Consider the following 23,218-nt stretch of genomic DNA (forward strand, 5'->3'; position numbering starts at 1 on the left):
GTTCAAACTCTAATCAAGAAGTGGAAAATGAGGGGTTCTGTTTAAACCAAACTATGGTCAGATAGACCAACTAAAATTTCAGCCACAATTGCCAGGAAAATTGTTTGTGATGCAAAGAAACCCCCACAAATAAGTTCAAGTGTAATACAGGACTCTCTGAAAACATTTGGTGTGGCTGTTTCAAGATGCACAAAAAGGAGGCACTTGAAGAAAGATGGGCTGCATGTTCAAGTCGCCAGAAGAAAGCCATTACTACGCAAATCCCACAAAATATCCCACTTACAATACACCAAACAGCACAGAGACAAGCCTCAAATCTTGTGGCACAAAGTCATTTGGAGTGATGAGACCAACATTTTTGGCCACAACCATAAACACTACATTTAGAGAGGAGTCAACAAGGCCTATGATGAAAGGTACGCAATTCCTACTGTGAAACACGGAGGTGGATCACTGAAGTTTTGGGGATGTGTGAGCTACAAACGGCACAGGAAATTTGGTCAAAATTGATGGCAAGATGAATGCAGTATTTTATCAAAAAATACTGGAGGAACACTTGCATTCATCAGTCAGGAAGCTGCGCATTGGATGTACTTGGACATTCCAACATGACAATGATCCAAAACACAAGGCCAAGTCGACCTGTCATTGGCTACAGCAGAATAAAGTGAAGGTTCTGGAGTGGCCATCTCAGACTCCTGACCTCAATATCATTGAGCCATTCTGGGGAGATCTCAAACGTGCAGTTCATGCAAGACAGCCCAAGAATTTACAGGGACTGGAGGCTTTTTGCCAAGAGGAATGGGCAGCTTTTCCATCTGAGAAGATAAAGAGCCTCATCCACAAATACCACAAAAGACTTATAATAAATGGCTTCAGCCAAACACTAACCATGGGTGAAAGAAAAGTTTTTGTGTTATCATTCATATTCTCTGAAAAATGGCCAAGAAATCATAAATTATGTAAACTTATGAGCACAGCTGTAAATACATATAAGAAACCAGAGGCTGACTCTAAACTAAAATTCTCTAAAACTGATTCTTTAAGATAAACCTGTGCTTTGGGCAAGAAACAGGTTCACTTTATTAATCCGCCACAGCTTCTCATATTCGCTATATTAAAAGCCCAATGCACAGATTGATCCCTGTCAATGTATACACAGGGTGGAAGACTCTCCCACACCTTCATGTGGCAGTTCTGGACTAATCAATCAACAAGCTTTTTCACATGTGAAGAAGGTTGAGAATTACATTATACTATACATGAGAGTACTGGATAGTTCTCTTCACTTCTGTTTCCAAACAGAATGGAATAGGTAGTAAAGAAAAGATGACGATATACAGGAGGAAGACTGGGCATTAAAATGAACCAGTAGCTCTGTCCTGCAAAGAGCAGGTTGACTTGGAAAAAAGCTCCACAATGTCTATGAATGTTTGACATGTTCCTTTAAATGACCCTTTAAACATACCAATATACTGTATGTAACCTAATGAACTCAACATTTTCTTCTGTTCTAGTTCCCTATGTCAGACATTGCTTCGATTATAACGAAGTTAAGGAATATTGGCGAAATGAAGTCCAGAGAAATCAAGCTACTCTTCGTAGCTAATGACCCTGGAAACAGACATGAGATGACGTATGAAACCTTCAGGTATGGAATGTGAATGTAAAAGATGGCTGTGCTTTTCCAGTGTGTGCTATATTTATCACTTTTTTAGAAGAATCTATCCCAGCATGCTTTCACTATGTGTGTGATGACTTCATGGTGACCAGAAAGGCAACAAAGGTTACACTTGCATCGCTCTGGTTTCCACAATCTTTCTATTTAGAAGACCGTGCTGAGAGGTCTGATCTATCAGCGTGATTTAGGAAGCCTTAAGATGAATTAATCGTCTTCCTTACAGCACCAGTCTGTTCTTGTGTATTCACAGCTGCACTTCCTAAGTGCATAACTATAACTCTTGTTTGTTTTGGGACATGCAGCACTTGACATGTAATATATATGTCCTAAATGTCATCAGTTTGAAATCTCTGACCACCTACTAACATCTCTTGGTGTTCTTGTCTGATGTTCTGTTGTTAAAAAAAGGTCTGTATCTTTAACAAGTTTTAGATTAAATGCTTAATGTAGATCTGCACTCAAATATTACTTAAATGTTATAAAGTGGAAGTGATGAGCGCAAACTGAAAATCTAAAAGTGAATATAAAGACAGTCCAAAGACTGATACCATCTATAGATCAACGAAAATTGGCAAAAGGTGAACCATAAATAAAATCCAAAACTTAAAACCAAATACAACTAATGTATCAAAACATATGGATAAAGTCCAATGTGTATAAATCCAGTGAATCAACTTGTGTAAAAGCTTCTGCCCTTGAACATCAATATGGACAATCTGTATGGAACTTCACAATGATTGAGCTCACAGAGCGCTTACCTCCAATAAGAGGATAATGCGTATCAACGAAATCCTCGAGATGTTGGGATGGTTCCAAGAGAAATCCCCTCCAGTCAAAGGATGATGTGTGTCCCCGAAATCCTCCTATTGCTGGGTTGAACTCCAGGAGCGTTCTCTGTGTACACTAGTAGTCTAGGTCTCGATGAGGTGGAGTCAGCTCACAGGTGGCCACAAGTAATTAACAGGAGCAAAAATGGAGATAAAAAACTCTCATCGTGAAGTAAGTAAGCACTTAAAGAAATTTAATGAAGATAAAATGTGCTTACATCAAAGAAACGAATAAAACGCCAAAAACAGCGGCACTTCCGGTGGACGGTCAGGGTATCGCGTCACTTCCGGTCACGTCTACCTTACGCGTTGCGTCACGTCACGTGACTTCATCAGAGTTTTGTTCGTTTCTTTTCGGGGACACGCATCATCCTTTGACTGGAGGGGATTTCTCTTGGAACCATCCCAACATCTCGAGGATTTTGTTGATACGCATTATCCTCTTATTGGAGGTAAGCGCTCTGTGAGCTCAATCATTGTGAAGTTCCATACAGATTGTCCATATTGATGTCCAAGGGCAGAAGCTTTTACACAAGTTGATTCACTGGATTTATACACATTGGACTTTATCCATATGTTTTGATACATTAGTTGTATTTGGTTTTAAGTTTAGGATTTTATTTATGGTTCACCTTTTGCCAATTTTCGTTGATCTATAGATGGTATCAGTCTTTGGACTGTCTTTATATTCACTTTTAGATTTTCAGTTTGCGCTCATCACTTCCACTTTATACCCTATATTTGTTGTTAGCACATTTTAGATTTGAGCAGCATTTTGAGTTATTGTATTGGTCACTTATCATTTTCACTGTTGGCTAGCGCTTTAGTTACCCACTTTTTTATTACTTAAATGTTCTTAAAGGACAGTATATCTAAAGCCAAAACAGTTTTCTCTCGGTTTTTGATAGCGTAGGTAAGAGTTAAAGCCCTTGTTAGTTTTTTTTTTATACTTGTGTCCCATTGAGAATATTTTCCTTCACTTCCTGTCCAATAAAAACATCAGGAAGCAAGAGCAAATCTTTAAAAAGTGAAGTATTTTCTTAGGCTGCCATTATTGTAAAAAGAATTACCATGGGAGGATCGGATTGTTTCAGTGACAACTCAAAATTTAGGATTTTCACTCCCTCTTAGTCTCAGTGACAACAATTGCTAGGACAAGCAGAGAGAGCGAAAGTACATAGCAGGGAGACAGATGCAAAATAAACCTGACTCTATTCTGTCCAGCGTAAAGATCTCTCCAACAAAGCCCTGTACAGCAATACAAACCCACCAGGGATTCAAATTCTTCCCTACTCTGTTCAAAACTGGATTGAAATACATGTCAACCCTTCAAGAATATGTTCACCTTTCATAACATGTTACATGTTACACCCATATTCATGGTGTAACATGTAACAAGTTATAAATGGACTGGCTCGCGCTTCCCCCCAGCAGCTAACTCATTCACAGTCCTTTTTGAATAGAAAACTACAAATTCCAGGCAGACTTTGCATCTGTCAGCTTGTAGTTTTCATTAAACTATCATGGTGCTGTGGTAGTTCATTCTCTCTTCTTGTCAGATCATATCTACCTGCCCGTACTGTGTGCACGGGCACACAGATATACTGACAGTCTGCAGGAAACTTGCATGGCACTAGCTGTCATGTACCTGGTTGAGGCTGAGCTGACAGGAGCGCTTCTCTTTACACCTCCTGTCCTGTTTCTCCTGAAGGTGGTGACAGGATATAGCAGGGTATGGAGTGGCTAGGGTGCCTGATTGGAGATCCTGGATGGAAGGTACTTAAAGCAGGTACCAAGCAGCAGGCAGTCTGGTGGACAGGCAGATGCGGATGCATGGCAGCAGGTGTCAGACAGCAGGCAGACTTGTTGATTTGCAGATGCAGATGCACGGCAGCAGGTGCTGGACAGAAGGCAGACTGGTGGACTGGCAGATGCAGATGCATGGCAGCAGATGCCGGACAGCTGGCAGACTGGTGGATTGGCAGAAGCAGATTCACCACAGCAGGCACCAGACACCAGGCAGACTGGTGGACTTGCAGATGCAGGTACACAGCAGCGGGTGCAGAACAGCAGGCAGCAACCAATCAGCAATCGGTTCAGAAACAAGGTATTAGGAACAAGCAGGTTCAAACAGGCTGGGTATGCACAGGAACAAACACAGGATCAGGTCACAGATGGTAGGAACTGACGACCACTCAACAATCTTCTGGTCTCTGGAACCACCTTAAAAAAGCAAACGAGCGCAAGGTATTCAATCACACTTGCGTTATGCGTATGCACACGTGCACAGAGACATGCGAGTTGGGGCACGTCTAGTTGTCATTATTGAGAATTATTACGCGCATGCGTGCAAATTAGGGAGCCTCTAGTTGTCATTATTATTAGCATGTGCACATCTTCATGCATGTCTTTGTGCACGGCTGTGCATACGATTTCCCTGACAACAGTGATCTGCTCATCACTGGTGCAATGTTTTAGAGGCTCTGCAAAAAAATTAGCATTTATTATTTTTTGTTAAATGGTGAACTTATCCTTTAAAGGCTAAATACAGCTTTAGCAACATGTTACATACCGTGCCCGTATTTAGGGTGTAAGATGTTGGTAGGCAAACCCTACCCCTAAAGCGGTTTCACTGTGACAGCTTTCACTTCTGAAATTATGGGGCTCTGCCCACACAACCATATCATTCATTCAGAGAGCTCTGCAAATGATTGAACTACAAATCCAGTCAACCACCGCGGCAGGCAGACTTGTAGTTTTCAATGGAGTCAGCGCACTCTTAATCCATTGACACTTTTTCCAGCTTTCCAACTGAAAACCTGTACAGAGATACTGACAGAGACCTGCAGGAAGTTTGCAGGAGCCTGACATTGCACCTGTAATCCACTGACCACGGTTGCAATGCGTTGCAGACTCCTATAATTTTTGTTTAATGAAATATGCATTATTTCTGCAAAAACATGTGCATGTTTTATTTTTTAAAAGCTGAACATAGCTTTTAAGTACACGCCTAACTTAAATTGCTTATTTACATCAGTAGAGTCGTATATCTTTAGTTATACATTTATATTATTTTCTTAATTTTATTTTGGGGAATACCTAAACTGGCTTACATACTAAAACACAGTACAAAGAGCAATGGTGTGCAGTAAACCACTGCAACTAATCAGATTAGTTTTCATTAGTCTGTGTACTTACTGGAACATTAATTATAATTACCTTCTTTAGGTAGTTGCACATTATTAGTTCTAATTGTACCTTTCTAGATAAAATGCAAAGTCAGTCCAAATCAATAAAGTGTTACTTTAAAATATTTTAATTGATATTAGGTACTTTTTTTTTTATAAACAAATAGCATTAGGTTATACACCCTCTGCGCTCTACAAAGGTTCCTGCTTTGAACCAGGGATGTGCAATGAGGTCAGTGGCTGGTGAGGCAATGGCTATTATCAGAGCCAGATACACACAGGTTACATACGCCATGAATGTTAGGCCTCGTACACACGACCGAGTTTCTCGGCAAAAACCAGCAAGAAACTTGCTGGGAGATATTTTTTTGCAGAGGAAACCGGTCGCGTGTACATTTTCGTCGTGAAAACTGTCGAGAAACTCGACGAGCCAAAAAGAGAGCAAGTTCTCTATTTCCTCGACGGGAATGGAGAAACTTGCCTTGTCGAGTTCCTCGACAGCCTAACAAGGAACTCGACGAGGAAAACGATGTGTTTCGCCCGTCGAGTTCCTCGGTCGTGTGTACGAGGCTTGAGAGTGAGAGCAATAATTCTAGCACTAGACCTCCTCTGTAACTGTAATCATGTAACCTGTAAAAAAAAAAATGAAGTGATGCCTAGATTTTTAAGTACCGACGTCTGGCGTCATTCCGCGAGTGACATGTTAGATATCTATTTACATGGCTTAACATCATCTTCCACATTATACAAAAAAATTGGGCTAACTTTAAATTGTTTTTTTTTTAATATTCATAAAACTTTTTTCCAAAAAAACATGTTTGAAAAATTGCTCTGCAAATACTGTGTAACATAAAAAGTTGCAACAACCACCATTTTATCCCCTAGGATATCTTCTAAAACAATATATAACAATCTATAGATATAGATATATAGATATATATATATTGCTTGGGGGTTCCGAGTAATTTTGTAGCAAAAAAATATGTATTTTTACACGTAGGAGAGAAGTGTTAGGCCTCATACACACAAGAAACTTGGTGGGAGAGCTTTTTTGCCGAGGAAACCGGTCGTGTGTACGTTTTTCATCGAGGAAACTGTCGAGGAACTCGACGAGGAAAAAAGAGAACAAGTTCTCTTTTTCCTCGACGGGAGTCTCAATTTCCTCGTCGTGTTCCTCGTCGGGCTGGTTTTCGACGAGAAACACGATCGTGTGTATGCTAAGAAACCTGCGCATGCTCAAAATAATGTATGAGATGGGAGCGCACCTTCGGTAAAAGTAGCGTTTGTAATGGAGATAACACATTTTTCACTCTGTAACATACTGAAAAGTGCAAATCGTCTCTTACCAAACTTTTACTTAACACGCAGTAACATGAGATTAGCAAAAGCAGCCCCCAGGGTTGTGTCAGTGGAATCGAACTTCCCTTGCCATTGTATGTGTTGTACGTCACCGCGTTTGAGAACGAGGAGATTTTGTCTTGAGCGTGTGTACGCAAAGCAAGCTTGTCGAGTTCCTCGACAAGCCTAACAAGGAACTCGTCGAGGAAAATGTTGTGTCTTTTCCGACGAGTTCCTCGGTCGTGTGTACGAGGCCTTAGACTTGGCCTGGGTGGCAAGTGGTTAATTACCATAAGTAAGTAATATACAAATAATTATATATTGTTTTTAAGGTAATTTACTATATTCTTAAAAACTGTACTCAAGCAGGTGGCTTAACTGAAAAATTACTGAAGTTTGAAGTTATAATGTCAAACCAGTAATTTCACAATAAATAGATAAATAATAAATTATTATGCTTTAATAAAGCTAAATCATATATTATTATGCTATATGTTGTAACAGTACCTTTTCAGCAGGCAGCAGATTCTCATTCTCCCTCTTAACTGTGTGAGGAAAACATGGGATTATGGGTAAATCTTATACTCATAAACCCATGTTTTTTCCTTGTAGTTAAAGCGGGAGTTCAACCAATTCCTTTTTTTTTTTTTTTTTTTTTTTTAGCTTCCTGCTCGTTTTGTCTAGGGGAATTGGCTATTTGTTTTAAAATATGATCCGTACTTACCAGTTTTCATGATGCATCTTCTTCCGTCGCTTCCGGGTATGGGTCTTCGGGAGCGGGCGTTCCTTCTTGATTGACAGTCTTCCGAGAGGCTTCCGAGGGTCGCATCCATCGCGTCACTCGTAGCCGAAAGAAGCCGAACGTCGGTGCGGCTCTATACTGCACCTACGCACCGACGTTCGGCTTCTTTCGGAAAATCGTGACGCGATGGATGCGACCGTCGGAAGCCTCTCGGAAGACTGTCAATCAAGAATGAACGCCCATTCCCGCAGCCCATACCCAGAAGTGGCGGAGAAGATGCATCTCGTAAACGGGTAAGTACGGATCATATTTTAAAACCAATAGCCGATTCCCCTAGACAAAACGAGCATAAAGCGAAGGGGAAAATGTGTAAGGTATGGGTGAACTTCCGCTTTAAGAGGGCTGGGCTGGAAGGGAGAATTTGTCTTTTAGACACATGCCCCCTTCTATAACACTGCAGTGAGAGGACAGCCTCCACTGCAGCATTTTTATTTGACAGCTTGTTCCAATGGTGCTTTATCATTGGTCCAAGGCTCTAAGCTGTCCATTAAGCTCAGTGCTCCTGACAAGAAGTGAGAGGCACTGTGAGCTCAACCTTTCAGTCTGCTGCAAGCAGAGTGTGTCAGCTTGTATTTAAACTGACCGCTCTCTATGTAGCTTTTGACAGGCTGAACAATAAGCCCCGTCTCTCTGGAACTATAGGTGGCAGGAGCCCCAAAATTTGAACAGTTGTGGGGTAGGACAAATTTGGGGTCTCTGCGACCTCAGTTCACCGAGCTACGACTCTTAAAGCTTGTTAATTTTGTTTAATGTTCTTTTGTATGCTCTGCCTCCCCTGACTGCATTTCCCTGCTTTAAACTACATCCTAACATTTGTTTTGAACTGAATTCAGTAGTACGGCACCTATTGATTACTTTATTATTAAATTATTCCTGATTTCTAGAACTCTGTAAGCCAGACATAGTGGCTAATTGAATGAGAATCAACTGGGGATATGACTTAATATTTAGTACATTATCGTTGCAGTTCATTGCAGTTTCACTGAGAGAGTATCCTTCCTCCTGCACACATCTGACTAGTTGACACTCTTAGGCCCCGTACACACGACCAGTTTCCTCGGCAGAATTCAGCTTCCGACCGAGTTTCTGGCTGAATTTTGCCGAGAAACCCGGCCGTGTGTACACTTTCGGCCGAGGAAGCCGACGAGGACCTCGGCGAGGAAATAGAGAACATGTTCTCTATTTCCTCGTTGTTCTATGGGAGCTCTCGGCCCGCCGAGGTCCTCGGCGGCTTCAGGGCTGAACTGGCCGAGGAACTCGATGTGTTTGTCACGTCGAGTTCCTCGGCCGTGTGTACGGGGCCTGATTCTAAAGTCTAGTTCACAGGATCAGAAAATCTGACAAAAAATACAGCTTTCAAAGCGATCATATGATAATCTGATTGTTGGTACACAGCTTTCGAGAGCAGATCACAACCGTTCATCTGAGAATATCCGAAGTAACAAACATGAAAAATGTTCTGGTATGATACCAGATTATACACTTTTCATTTAATCATTACCGTATTCATCCGAAAAAGATTAGAAGAGCAAGACCTCGCATGCTCGGAAAAAAAATAATACATTACAATACAACACATTACATCCCTTCCAAAGTTGGATTTTGTCATACAAGAATTTTTGTAACTTTAGTAACCTCTTCATTTTTGATACGGACGATTATTCATCCAATATTCTCACTTATGCCTCGTTTCCACTGAGCGGATCGGTTCGGTACGGTTCGGTACGGTACGCTATTTTGGGTGTTTCCATTATGAAAGCGTGCCATAAAACCGAACCGTACCGCACCATTCAGGGTCCTGCTTCTCATGTGGGTCCATAGAAAATGGAACGGTACGGTTAGGGCGGAGCTACTGGCGTCACACAGTACTTTCCACTGATTGGTGGTCAGAAAACATCAATGCTGACGTCAAAGCAAAGCGCCAAACAATCACCACGTCGCCTTATTAGTCCATATAAAGGAGAAGGATGCCAGCAAACAACAGCAGGGTCTGGTTATCTGAGGAACTATCTACGTTCTTAGCAATCATCGGCGATGGCGTTATTCAGAGTGAGCTTGATGGATCAGTGAGAAATGAAAAGGTCTATAAAGATATTTCTCAGCGGATGGCAGCCGAGGGATTTGAACGGACGTCGGGCCAGTGTAGGGCAAAGCTTAAAAAGCTTAAAGCACAATATAAAAAAATTAAGGACGCCAACAGCCGTAGTGGAAACTGTCCAACTGCTTGGAGGTGGTACGACGCCATGGACGCCATTTACGGTCATCGGCCAGCAAACCAAGGCAGGGAGGGAGGTCTGGACTCTGCAACTGTAATTCTCGAATCTATGGTAGACCCCTTTGGTAAGTTTTTTTTTTTTAAAACTTTGCATAGGATATCGCTCTGCTTACCATTTAAAATATAATATCTAACCATATGTTTATTTTCAGAAACAGTTGATGGACTCTCCACTGATGCATCAAACTTATCAGAAGATGGACCTTCAATGTCTTTCAGCAGCAACAGCAGCAGTATTTCCTCAAGCCAACCACAGAGTAGCCAACCACAGAGTAGCCAACCACAGAGTAGCCAACTACAGAGTACTCCCAATGCACCAAGGCACAATGGTAAGACATGATGATAATAAAGTAATTTTTAACTGCATTTTCTTAAACTAAAACAGCAGTGGGGCAGATGTGCAGGAGGTACAGTGTTGGAATAGATAAGAAGGGGGAGATCAGCTGTGGGGGAGATGTGCAGGAGGTACAGTGTTGGAATAGATAAGAAGGGGGAGATCAGCTGTGGGGGAGATGTGCATGAGGTACAGTGGTGGAAGAGATGAGAAGGGGGGGACCAGCTGTGGGGGAGATGTGCAGGAGGTACAGTGTTGGAATAGATAAGAAGGGGGAGATCAGCTGTGGGGGAGATGTGCATGAGGTACAGTGGTGGAAGAGATGAGAAGGGGGGGACCAGCTGTGGGGGAGATGTGCAGGAGGTACAGTGGTTGAATAGATGAGGAGGGGGAGATCAGCTGTGGGGGAGATGTGCATGAGGTACAGTGGTGGAAGAGATGAGAAGGGGGGGATTAGCAGGAGGTACAGTGGTAGAAGAGATGAGAAGGGGGTTCAGCAGTGGGCAGATGAGCAGTGCTGTGTATTGGTGTAGCAGATGAGCGGGGGGAACAGAGGTGTGGCAGTGAATCAGTGTGGTACAGTCTAGTGGGGCAGATGAGAAAGGAGCTTACAGTATTGGTTTGGCAGATGTTACCAAAAGCAATATTTAGGTCTTTTGTATATTACAGGTGAAAGGAGAAGGTTCCAGTTGGATCTGCGCACAGTTATGGAGGATATGCGGGCAGCAGAAGAAAGGCAGCTGGAAAGAATGGATAACCTTTCTGAGAGGCGGTTTCAAGCACTACGTCAGGATGCACAGGAAGCTATGCGCCAGGAGGCAGAAATTGCCCGGCAGCAGATGGAGCAGTTGGCTACCTTCAACCAGGCCTTCCTCGGTGTCCTTGGTCAGCTTGTTCAAGTGATTGGAGCCAATCGTCAACCCAGGTCACCACCCAGACATTAGTGCCTTTCATGCAGCACAGGACCTGTACCCATGTTTACGTTTAAAAATAAAGTGGGTTTTAAAGGTTAGATTTTTTTTTTAATAGGCTCCTTTGAGCCATCAGCGATCACACAAGATTGGACACATTTGCTCCTTGCTGCACATGGCTTTCTTTGTGCTGCTGCTCTGATTCCCTTCTGCCTCCTTTGCGTTATCACCCCCCTTGGACGGTGGAGCCTGGATTTCAACAAAGGGCACCCCCGATCGCTTAATTTCTTCTCATTTTTGCATTGTAGATGTAATTGCGAATATACTTGGCATTTTTGGTTTACCTTTTCCTTTAATTTCCTTTTTAGATGTTTTTTTTCTTGGTCTGAATTTCTCACTTCCTGTTCCTTCTCAGTAAACCTGACAACATCATCTGAGCTGTGTTTAGTCAGTCAGCACAGCTTATTGAACAGCTTACTAAGGAGGAACGGGAAGTGAGAAATTCAGACCAAGAAAAAAAAAAAAAAACATTTATTGGTAGTGAAATTGAAGAAAAAAACTACAATGCAATAGCTTAGGGATATGCAATTAGTGGATATCCAACTGTTTCAGAACTACGATTCCCATGTGGCATAGCAAGACTCTGACAGTCACAAGCATGACACCCAGAGGCAAAAGCATGATGGGACTTGTAGTTCTGCAAAACAGCTGGATTTCCGCTAATTGCGTATCCCTGCACTAGCTTAATAAAAAACAAACCTTTACAAGCTCTTTATTGTAAACAATGTTTCTACATTTTTTTTTCTTGGTCTGAATTTCTCACTTCCTGTTCCTTCTCAGTAAACCTGACAACATCATCTGAGCTGTGTTTAGTCAGTCAGCACAGCTTATTGAACAGCTTACTAAGGAGGAACAGGAAGTGAGAAATTCAGACCAAGAAAAAAAAAAAAAAACATTTATTGGTAGTGAAATTGAAGAAAAAAACTACAATGCAATAGCTTAGGGATATGCAATTAGTGGATATCCAACTGTTTCAGAACTACGATTCCCATGTGGCATAGCAAGACTCTGACAGTCACAAGCATGACACCCAGAGGCAAAAGCATGATGGGACTTGTAGTTCTGCAAAACAGCTGGATTTCCGCTAATTGCGTATCCCTGCACTACCTTAATAAAAAACAAACCTTTACAAGCTCTTTATTGTAAACAATGTTTCTACATTATCAAAATTTTGCTTTTACAAAATATGTATGAAGATGATTTTTTTTGTGGAATAAAAAACAAGAACGACTTCTCTGAGTATGTCTGATTTTATTTAGCATTTAGCAAAAAGTAATTAAAGATTTTAATTATTCACGGTAACAACGTTAACGTTAAGGTGCCTCATCAGAGCCTGACGTATTTCGCTGCACTCTTCTTCCATATCCTGTGCTGCTATTACTGGTACTGGCTCTTCTGGAGATGTATTCCAATCCTGGTCAAAGTCTTCTCCATGGCTTTCACAAAGATTGTGAAGAGTACAGCACGTTAGGACCATGGATTTTGTAAGTTGAATGTCACTGTCATTCCTCTTCATAAGACACCTCCATCTACCCTTTAGTCTTCCAAACGCATTTTCCACTACAACACGTGCCCTGGATGTTTTCTTGTTGTAGATTTGCTGCTCTGTTGTTAGGCGCCCATTGTCAGAAAATGGTTTCAGGAGCCAATTTTGTAAAGGATAGGCAGAGTCCCCAAGCACATAATAGCCAACATTCACCCCACAAATGTTCTTAGTGCTAACAGGATACAGGCCTCCCTGGCCAACCCAATCCCAAAATGTTGACAATCGGAGAACCCGAGCATCATGCAAACTCCCAGGCTTTCCTACATTCACATTCCAGAATAGTCCCTTGCCATCCACTACTCCCTGAAGGACGATGGAATGCCAGCCTTTTCGGTTGAAGTAGTCAGTGTGGTATTCTTGTGGTGCTATTATTGGTATGTGTGAGCCATCAATAGCACCAACACACTGTGGAAGGCCCCACCTGTTCTCAAAGTACTCAGCCATGTCTTTGAGCTTTTCCCTGTTAGGAAAATGAACAATTTCAGGAGCTAGCAATGTGCACACAGCCTTACAGAAGTCCTGCACACACCGGCACACTGATGATTTGCTGACACCAAAAAGATGACCTATACTCCTATATTCACTGTTGGTAGCCAGCTTCCACAGTGCAATGGCAATTCTTTTCCTTACAGGCAAACAGGCTCTGAAGTTGGTGCTTTTCTTTTCCATCACTGGACGTAGCTTGGCACAAAGGAATGAGAAGGTTTCCTCTGACATCCTTAAATTCTGCACCCACTGTCTGTGGGTGAATCCTGGGACGGTCACATTCCACCACTCATTGGCACGAGGGAATGCCCAAATCACTGGTCGGCGGCGCTGCTTTGCCAAAAGGAGAAGCATCTGTAAAAAATGCAGTGTGTCAGTGTGTATAGGTCAGTGTGTGTGTGTGTGTGTGTCTCAGTGTGTGTGTGTGTATAGGTCAGTGTGTGTCAGTGTGTGTGTGTCAGTGTGTGTATAGGTCAGTGTGTGTGTGTGTGTCAGTGTGTGTATAGGTCAGTGTGTGTGTGTGTGTCAGTGTGTGTATAGGTCAGTGTGTGTGTGTGTGTGTCAGTGTGTGTATAGGTCAGTGTGTGTCAGTGTGTGTGTGTATAGGTCAGTGTGTGTCAGTGTGTGTGTGTCAGTGTGTGTGTGTGTGTGTCAGTGTGTGTATAGGTCAGTGTGTGTCAGTGTGTGTGTGTATAGGTCAGTGTGTGTCAGTGTGTGTGTGTCAGTGTGTGTATAGGTCAGTGTGTGTCAGTGTGTGTATAGGTCAGTGTGTGTGTGTGTGTCAGTGTGTGTATAGGTCAGTGTGTGTGTGTGTGTGTCAGTGTGTGTGTGTGTATAGGTCAGTGTGTGTCAGTGTGTGTGTGTCAGTGTGTGTATAGGTCAGTGTGTGTGTGTGTGTCAGTGTGTGTATAGGTCAGTGTGTGTGTGTGTGTGTGTGTGTCAGTGTGTGTGTGTGTATAGGTCAGTGTGTGTCAGTGTGTGTGTGTCAGTGTGTGTATAGGTCAGTGTGTGTGTGTCAGTGTGTGTGTGTGTATAGGTCAGTGTGTGTCAGTGTGTGTGTGTCAGTGTGTGTATAGGTCAGTGTGTGTGTGTGTCAGTGTGTGTATAGGTCAGTGTGTGTGTGTGTGTGTGTGTGTGTCAGTGTGTGTGTGTGTATAGGTCAGTGTGTGTCAGTGTGTGTGTGTCAGTGTGTGTATAGGTCAGTGTGTGTGTGTGTGTGTGTGTGTCAGTGTGTGTGTGTGTGTATAGGTCAGTGTGTGTCAGTGTGTGTGTCAGTGTGTGTATAGGTCAGTGTGTGTGTGTGTGTGTGTGTCAGTGTGTGTATAGGTCAGTGTGTGTGTGTGTGTGTCAGTGTGTGTATAGGTCAGTGTGTGTGTCTGTGTGTCAGTGTGTGTATAGGTCAGTGTGTGTCAGTGTGTGTGTGTATAGGTCAGTGTGTGTCAGTGTGTGTGTAGGTCAGTGTGTGTTTCAGTGTGTCAGTGTATGTGTGTGTGTGTGTTTCAGGTAAGTCAGTCAGTTGTGCTTACCCTATAGCGCTGCCGTCTTTGTCTTAGCAGCACAAATGTATACTTCTCCTCCCGGCTACACATCCAAGCTAAAAGTTTTCTTCTCTTTTCGGCTGTGTTTCTCATTGCCGCTCGCAACCTTCTCTCATACAGTGCGGTATGAATTTTGCCTATAAAGAACCAAAAGGCTAGCAGAGAAAAGACGAGCTGCTGAATGACCTCCATTGTTGTTGTTGTTGTTTGGCTGACGCTGAGTGACGCTGCATCACGTTTCTCGTCGCACTAGTGTGACATCATGAGAGGCATTTTTTCTAAAACCTGTATGGCCCTGGCGGTCCGATTTGCAGTGGAAACGCTCACCAGAATAGACCGGACCATTCAAACCCGTTCCATTCTAAACGACCCGAACCGATCCGCTCAGTGGAAACGTAGCATAAGTGTACAAGGCTTAAGCTTTTATTCGTCTGGAACTGAGCACCTTTTGTGGGGGGCAAACTTGGTGAGTGTAGGTTTCATTGCAATGCATGAATTATATATCTTTCTGTGCCAGTCTTCTGTCTCAGAGCTAAATTAAAAGAGCAGGATACTGCATGGTAAATACAACACGTGAGGGTTGATTTACCCACTTAAGCCCCGGACCAATATGCAGCCTAAAGACCCAAGGGGTTTTTACAGTTCGGGACTGCGTCGCTTTAACAGACAATTGCGCGGTCGTGCGACGTGGCTCCCAAACAAAATTGGCGTCCTTTTTTCCCCACAAATAGAGCTTTCTTTTGGTGGTATTTGATCACATCTGCGGTTTTTAGTTTTTGCGCTATAAACAAAAATAGAGCGACAATTTTGAAAAAAAAGCAATATTTTTTACTTTTTGCTGTAATAAATATCCCCCAAAAACATATATAAAAACATTTTTTTTCCTCAGTTTAGGCCGATACGTATTCTTCTACCTATTTTTAGTAAAAAAAATCGCAATAAGCGTTTATCGATTGGTTTGCGCAAAATTTATAGTGTTTACAAAATAGGGGATAGTTTTATTGCATTTTTTTTTTTTTTTTTTTTTTTTACTACTAATGGCGGCGATCAGCAATTTTTTTCGTGACTGCGACATTATGGCGGACACTTCGGACAATTTTGACACATTTTTGGGACCATTGTCATTTTCACAGCAAAAAATGCATTTAAATTGCATTCTTTATTGTGAAAATGACAGTTGCAGTTTGGGAGTTAACCACAGGGGGCGCTGTAGGAGTTAGGGTGCACCTAGTATGTGTTTACAACTGTTTGGGGGTGTGGCTGTAGGAATGACGTCATCGATCGTGTCTTCCCTATAAAGGGAATGACGCGATCGATGCGCCGCCATAGTGAAGGACGGGGAAGCCGTGTTTACACACGGCTCTCCTCGTTCTTCAGCTCCGGGGAGCGATCGCGACGGAGCGGCTATAAACAAATAGCCGCGCCGTGGTCCCGGATCGCTCCCCGAGCGGACCCGACCTCCGCATGTAGCGGGGGGGGTCCCGATCGGACCCCCCACCCGCTAATAGGCGAGGACGTACCCATACGCCCATGTGCCTGTACGTGCCATATTGTGGACGTATATGTACATGGGCTGGTCCTTAAGTGGTTACTAAAGGCAAATAGGCTGTTAACTTTGCAAAGGAAGTTGCAGTTTGCAAGAAATTATGGAATGACAGCAGAGCTTTACCTCATTCACTAAGCTGTGGGGACAATTACTTTGCAAAGTAGACAGTCTATTTGCCTTTAGCAAATCAATGCCAAGACATATCTGCATAGAAAGAGTTCCCATCTATAAACCTCACACTGGCAAAACTAATGCCGCGTATACACGAGAAAAATGCATTTTTTTAAATTGGTCGTGAAAAACGGTCGTGTGTAGGCTCCAGAACATTTTTCTCGACAAGAAAAATGAGCGTTAAGAATTTAGAACCTGCTCTATTTTTTCTCGTCATTTTCGACGATGTGAAAAGTGGTCGTGTGTACGCTTTAACGAGGGGGAAAAAAACGTGCATGCTCAAAAGCAAGTTATGAGATGGGAAATTCAAATTAGCATAAGCAGCCCAAAGGGTGTCGGCATTCCAAAGGAACTTCCCCTTTATAGTGCCATCGTACGTGTTGTACTTTGCGCGAGCATTTTTTTTCACGTGTGTATGCAAGGCAGGCTTGAGAGGAATCACGTTGAGAAAAACATATTTTTTTTCCATGACGTGAATAACGATCAGGTGTACGCAACATAAGACAATTAAAGTGTTACACAATTTTTTTTCTTATATTGGTTTAAATGGGGCAGCACAGTGGGCTAAATGGTTAGCACTTCCGCCTATCAGCACTAGGACCATCAGTTAGAAACCCAACTACCGCACTACCTGCAGTGCGGTTTGCATGTTCTCCCTATGCTTGCGTGGGTTTCCTCCCACACTTCAGAGATCTGCTGGTAGGTTAGTTGGCTCCTGTCTAAATTGGCTCTAGTATGCATGAATGTGAGTTAGGGACCTGAGACTATAAGCTCCTTGAAGGCAGGTACTGATGTGTAAAATATATAATACTCTGTGTAAATTGATGGCAGTACCTGTAATTAATAAATAAATGAAATAATAAATGCAGTCAATATTAATTCCCTGGAATTTTAGCTGCACGAATTTGTGATTTGTTAACAAAATACATTTTTATCCTAACCGTGGTAATACAAAAAAAGTTTTTACTTATGCCGGTGGTCCTGAGGATCTCTGACGTTATGTCTGCCCTTATTTAAATGGTTGCAAACAGATTTCAGGATTAGCTACAGCTGCTGCTGGGCTATGGGCCATGATGCAGATGGAAACATCTGCCAGTCTTCATGGGTTTTCATGCTGTGTCAATAGCTTTGAATCTTTAAATGTAGCTGGTGCCGGCTGATTTCCTGTATTTTATACCAAACTAGAAAGACTCTATCTTGGACATTTTAAAGTGCATAGAACCAATTTACTTGATTCTACCTTTGGACTTAACCAATTAAAGAGAATTTTTGCAGACTGAAAATCACTTGATGTTCTGAATGCCATTGGCAAAAACAAGTAAAAAAAAAAATGCCCCATAAGTTGTCAGCTGTGGCTATGATCACATGCAACAATACTTTATGTGTTAAAACATATTATGTGCAACACATATTTGGCTAGGTCGGGTCTTCTCTTCTGGGTGGCAATGTAGACTATATGAATAGCTCACAAGATCTTCTTGAACAGGCCATTGTGCTTGTACAGTTATTTCAAATTCATCTTGGCTCAGTTACAAAGACAGTTTCCTCTTTTAAGTAACCAGCTTTCTTTTTCTGTCCTTCTCTGGCACCCTGAACGTTGTGTGAGCCTCACATTGTGCAGTGCTCAAGTGTCAGAAGAAGACACGCTGTGTACAAGGTGGAGCAGAACATAATGTTCTGTATACATCTCTGCATGCGAGCAAAAGACTTGTCTTTTGCAAAGGAAGAAAAAGTGATATGGTTTGTGGATTTTAAGAATTCCAGCACAGGCTGAGCTTATATTGAATAGACTGGCATGCTTGTGACATAATTACAACTTGGTAGTAAAGTTTTAGAGCGTCTTAATGGCATTTACTTAGAATACTATAGTATATTATCTTCTGTTTAAAGTCATTCTGATGTCAATGCACGGATATTTTAATGCACCATCATTGATCAAATCTAACTTTATGACCTTAAGTACTGCTGTCACTGCTTCTCCGGTACACTTCAACTCACTCCACAACCATCTGTGTCTAATGCTCCTTCTGCTCCTTCAAATGTGGACTGAGAAGCAGCTGCTGGATTTAGGGCATTATGATGATTGAGGGACCGAAAACAAAACTATGGCCCAGATTCACGTAGATCCGCGCAAAAATGTGCGGGCGTAACTTATCTCATTTACGTTACGCCGCCGCAAGTTTTTCAGGCAAGTGCTTTATTCACAAAACACTTGCCTGTAAAGTTGCGGCGGCGTCGCGTAAATCACCCGGCGGAATTCAAATTCGACGGGTAGGGGGCGTGTATCATTTAAATGAAGCGCGTCCCCGCGCCAAACGAACTGCGCATGCGCCGGCCGCGACGGAATCCCAGTGCGCATGCTCCAAATGACGTCGGCAAATCGTCATGCTTTCAACGTGAACATAAATGACGTCCAGCCCCATTCACGGACGACTTACGCAAACAACGTAACTTTTTAAAATTTCGACGCGGGAACGACAGCCATACTTAACATTGGCTGCGCCTCATAGACCCAGGGGCAACTTTACGCCAGGAATTCGCGTATCTAGCTAATTTGCATACTCGACGCGGATTTCGACAGAAGCGCCACCTAGCGGGCCAAAAAAAAATTGCAATTAGGATCCGACGGTGTAAGAGACTTACGCCTGTCGGATCTAATGGTTATCTATGCGTAACTGATTCTAAGAATCAGTCGCATAGATACGACGGCTCAACGCAGAGATACGACGGCGTATCTGGAGATACGCCGTCGTATCTCGGTTGAGAATCTGGGCCTAAGTTTCCACCAACCTTCTCTGGCTTCCATTTGCCCAACTAATAAAATTCAAAACACTGATGCCTCGTACACACGACCGCTTTTCCCGGCGAGAAAACTGCAATTTTTTTAGATTGGTCGGGAAAACCGGTCATGTGTACAGGGCATAACAGCTTACCTGCTTGATCCCCTATGTGGCGGGATGTGAGCATCATATAAAGAAACAGAATTTCTTCTATATTTGACAGCTTTCTGCTGTCAATTGTCCCTAGGAAAACAGTGGGAGCAGGCACCCGCTGCATTCCTAGCACGGTCACCGGCACATTGGCTTACATGGCTGGGAATCTCTGGCCATGGTAATATTTAGTTAGTGATGTCACCACTATCTCCAAACCTTCCCCTATATGGCTGATGATAGTTATGGGATGGCGAGCATTGCAATTGACAACACACTTTTTGGGGATTTTTATTTATTTTTTAAATAAAGGACTTTCCCCTTTGTGAGGGTATGTGGTATGGTTCGGGGGGGGGGGGGACACGTGGGATTTTTCCCATTCCTTTTATGGCTAGCCAGGCTGCATGCTTGGATTAAGGATCTACAATGGATTTTTAAAAGGATCTCATGCATTTTGTTTTTGTTTTTGCATGAGGATCCACTTTTAAATCCATACCAGACTCAAGTGGTCTGGTTTGAATTTTGGGGCGAGGTGGAAACTACACATTTCTTTTTCATTCTTGTTGTATTGGATACCAAAGGAGGCCATCTTGACTAGGAATTGCATGAATAGACGATACTGCATCGAGTGGTGTGCCTGCAGAGTAAGATAGGGCCCATAGAGGTTGATTTACTAAAGGTAAATAGACTGTGCAAAGTTGCAGTTGCACTCTGCAGGTTCAGTTCCAGAGATTAGTAAGTTAGGTAAATCTTCATTTTGCAAAGAATACCCAATCACGTGCAAGGAAAATGAAAAATAAAAACAACAGAATTTTTGCTTACACGTGATTGGATTATGGAAGTCAGCAGTGGTGGTGTGTCCATAGTGGGTGCAGGAGTGCCGCCTCCTCTCTCCTGGACGCACCCGTCACTCAACAATAGATACATTCATGCATTGCATAAATATATCTATTGTCGCCGCTGCCGACCACTATTCAGGTGTCCGGCCCCCTGTTGAGCGCCGGCTATCTGAATTACAGTGGTGGGTGTGTTTTGGAAGTGCCCGATTAGAGCCTGTGGGCTTTAATCGGCTTCGAAATGGTTAAACAGCGGGCGCACGGCTGTGCGTTCCCTGTTTAAACAATGCTGTGTTAGGGAATCGCTTCCCTAACACTGACCAGCCTCTCAGCCAATCGGGTGCACCGGTTCTGGTTACCGTTATCTGATTGGCTGAAGCGACATTGAGGACGGGAGAAGACATCGAGGGAGCGGAGGGAGCGTGGAGGAGGACGGCGCTGACCCGAGGAAGGTATGAGCTGGGCTGGGGGGAAACTGGCTGCATTTGGGGACAAACTGGCTGCATTTGAGGGAAAACTGGCTGTATTTGGGGACAAACTGGCTGCATTTGGGGGGGAAACTGGCTGCATTTGAGGGGAAACTGGCTGCATTTGGGGGGGAAACTGGCTGCATTTGGGGGGAAACTGGCTTCATTTGAGGGGAAACTGGCTGCATTTGAGGGGGCACAGTGGCGGAGTTTGATGGGCACAGTGGCTGCGTTTAATGGGTACAGTGGCGGCAATTGATGTTTTTTTTTTTCAGTTTGTTTGCACCCCCCCCAAAGATTTTGAGCACCAGATGCCACTGGAAGTCAGCAGAGCTCCTACTCATTTACTAAGCCCTGGAGCAACTGCACTTTATAAAGTGCACTTTAGTAAATCAACCCCATAGGAACGCAACCCGCTGGTTAAAGAGGTTGTAAACCCATTAGAAAAAATAAAAACCCCTGCAAGACAAAGGCATAATGAGCTATTATACATTGCATACTAGATAATTTTGAAAATACGTATCTTAGAATGAAGCTGGCACCCGCACACTGCTGACACGGCCGACATCTTTCCTGGAGTTTCTTCTGGGTTTGCGTGCTCCGGCATGAGCTCGGGATCCACCGTTCACATCACAGGGCTTCTGCTCATTTACTAAGCTCTGGACCAACTCCTATTGCAGAGTGCAACTGCACTTTGCAAAGTACACAGTCTATTTGCCTTTAGTAAATCAACCCGATAGGCCCCATACTAAAAATTGAATTAGTGAAAAACCTTCTTTGTCGTCTTCTTATTTTTATATAGGATTTATATAGTGCCAACTGTTTGTATTGCACTTTACAATAAAAGGGAGACAGTACAAATACAATACAATAGGCTTAGACGGGCCCTGCTCATGTGAGCTTACAATCTTCGTATCACACGCTTGATATTTTGCTCAGCCTGCCACAATTTTTATAAACAAAGCTTTTTATCTGTAACCATCAGTGATTGTTAGACAGTTGTTTGATGGAATGTGAAGGGGTCTGTACATATTTCTTCAACACCCATAGCGAGTTTGTTGAAAGTAATTTTAAGTTATGATGAGTACTGATCTTTAAGTGGGTTTTAGACCCTAGATGTAAACAGAGATTATAGAGCACTGCATGTTCTTTTAAGACAGAAAACTGTCTTAAGAACTATATAAGCTAATATAAATATCAGTCCTATACTTGTGCTGTGTCCTCATATATACTGTCTATCCCTTTCAACTTTTCCTTTCTACACCTGACTGCTTCAATATTTTGAAAAATGTAGAGCAAATGATAAGCTGAGTTATATGTTTCTGGCTGCAACTTTTATAGCTTTGCTCCATAGTTTATAATAGCTCTGTGGTTTTTTCCTGTCAGAACTAATTGTTCTTTTTACCTCTCTAGAAATGTCATGGTGGATATTGCTGAGAGAAGTCTCACAGAACATGAAATAATGACTCTCGGACGCTACTACAGTGTACGTGAGAAGCCAGAGGTTGATTTAGGCCTTCTGATGGCTGTAGCCCAAGAACAGCTGAAGAAAAAGTCATTTGAGAACTTCAGCAAACTCACTGATGCTTTTGTATATAATGACCGCGAAAGGTAAAAAATTTGTCAGAGATTATATATGTAGGGAGTCAGCAACCTTTATCTCCCAAATAGGTTTTACATTTTGAGTCAGCATCCTGTGTGTACTACAAAGTAATTTGGTGAACGTTCAAAAACACTGGAATCCTAACTTTTGGCATTTGCGTCTGTTTATATATGGTAGCTGAAAGCTACCATCTAAGCACTTCCCCTCTAGAGCAATTTGTTTTCATTTTTTGAACATGTATAATTATATTTGAGTGCAGAGGCCTTTTAGAATAAAAAAAAATTATTTGTACAAAATAAAAGATGAAATGGTGTCAAGTAGGATAGATAATGTAGGATATGAAGCCTTAAAACTGCATTTGCCCATGAAATAGTGAGAAAATACTGTACTTAACATTATCAATATTTCTTTAAATATTCTTTATTTATTCCTATATTAAAGTATCTGACATTTATTCCATTTACCAAAAACATATTGATGAAATATGACAATGTACCAAGATTTGCCCATGAAATAGTGAGAAAATACTGTACTTAAAATTATCAATATTTCTTTAAATGTTCTTTATTTATTCCTATATTAAAGTATCTGACATTTATTCCATTTACCAAAAACATATTGATGAAATATGACAATGTACCAAGATTGTTAGCTAAATAATACAGAGATATACACCCAT

The 23,218-nt window shown here is 42.3% G+C and overlaps 1 protein-coding gene across 1 annotated transcript in view; it reads left to right on the forward strand.

Annotated features, from left to right (window-relative positions):
• The window catches only part of EFHC2 (EF-hand domain containing 2), a 135,103-nt gene that overhangs the window by 84,943 nt on the left and 26,942 nt on the right, over positions 1–23,218 (forward strand). The window contains exons 11-12 of the mRNA XM_040338063.1: positions 1,518–1,651; positions 22,350–22,547. Of these exons, the coding sequence (XP_040193997.1) occupies positions 1,518–1,651; positions 22,350–22,547 (332 nt within the window). The remainder of the gene's footprint in view (positions 1–1,517; positions 1,652–22,349; positions 22,548–23,218) is intronic.

The sequence above is a fragment of the Rana temporaria genome, chromosome 2, assembly GCF_905171775.1.
Source record: "Rana temporaria chromosome 2, aRanTem1.1, whole genome shotgun sequence".
Taxonomy (NCBI): Eukaryota; Metazoa; Chordata; class Amphibia; order Anura; family Ranidae; genus Rana; species Rana temporaria.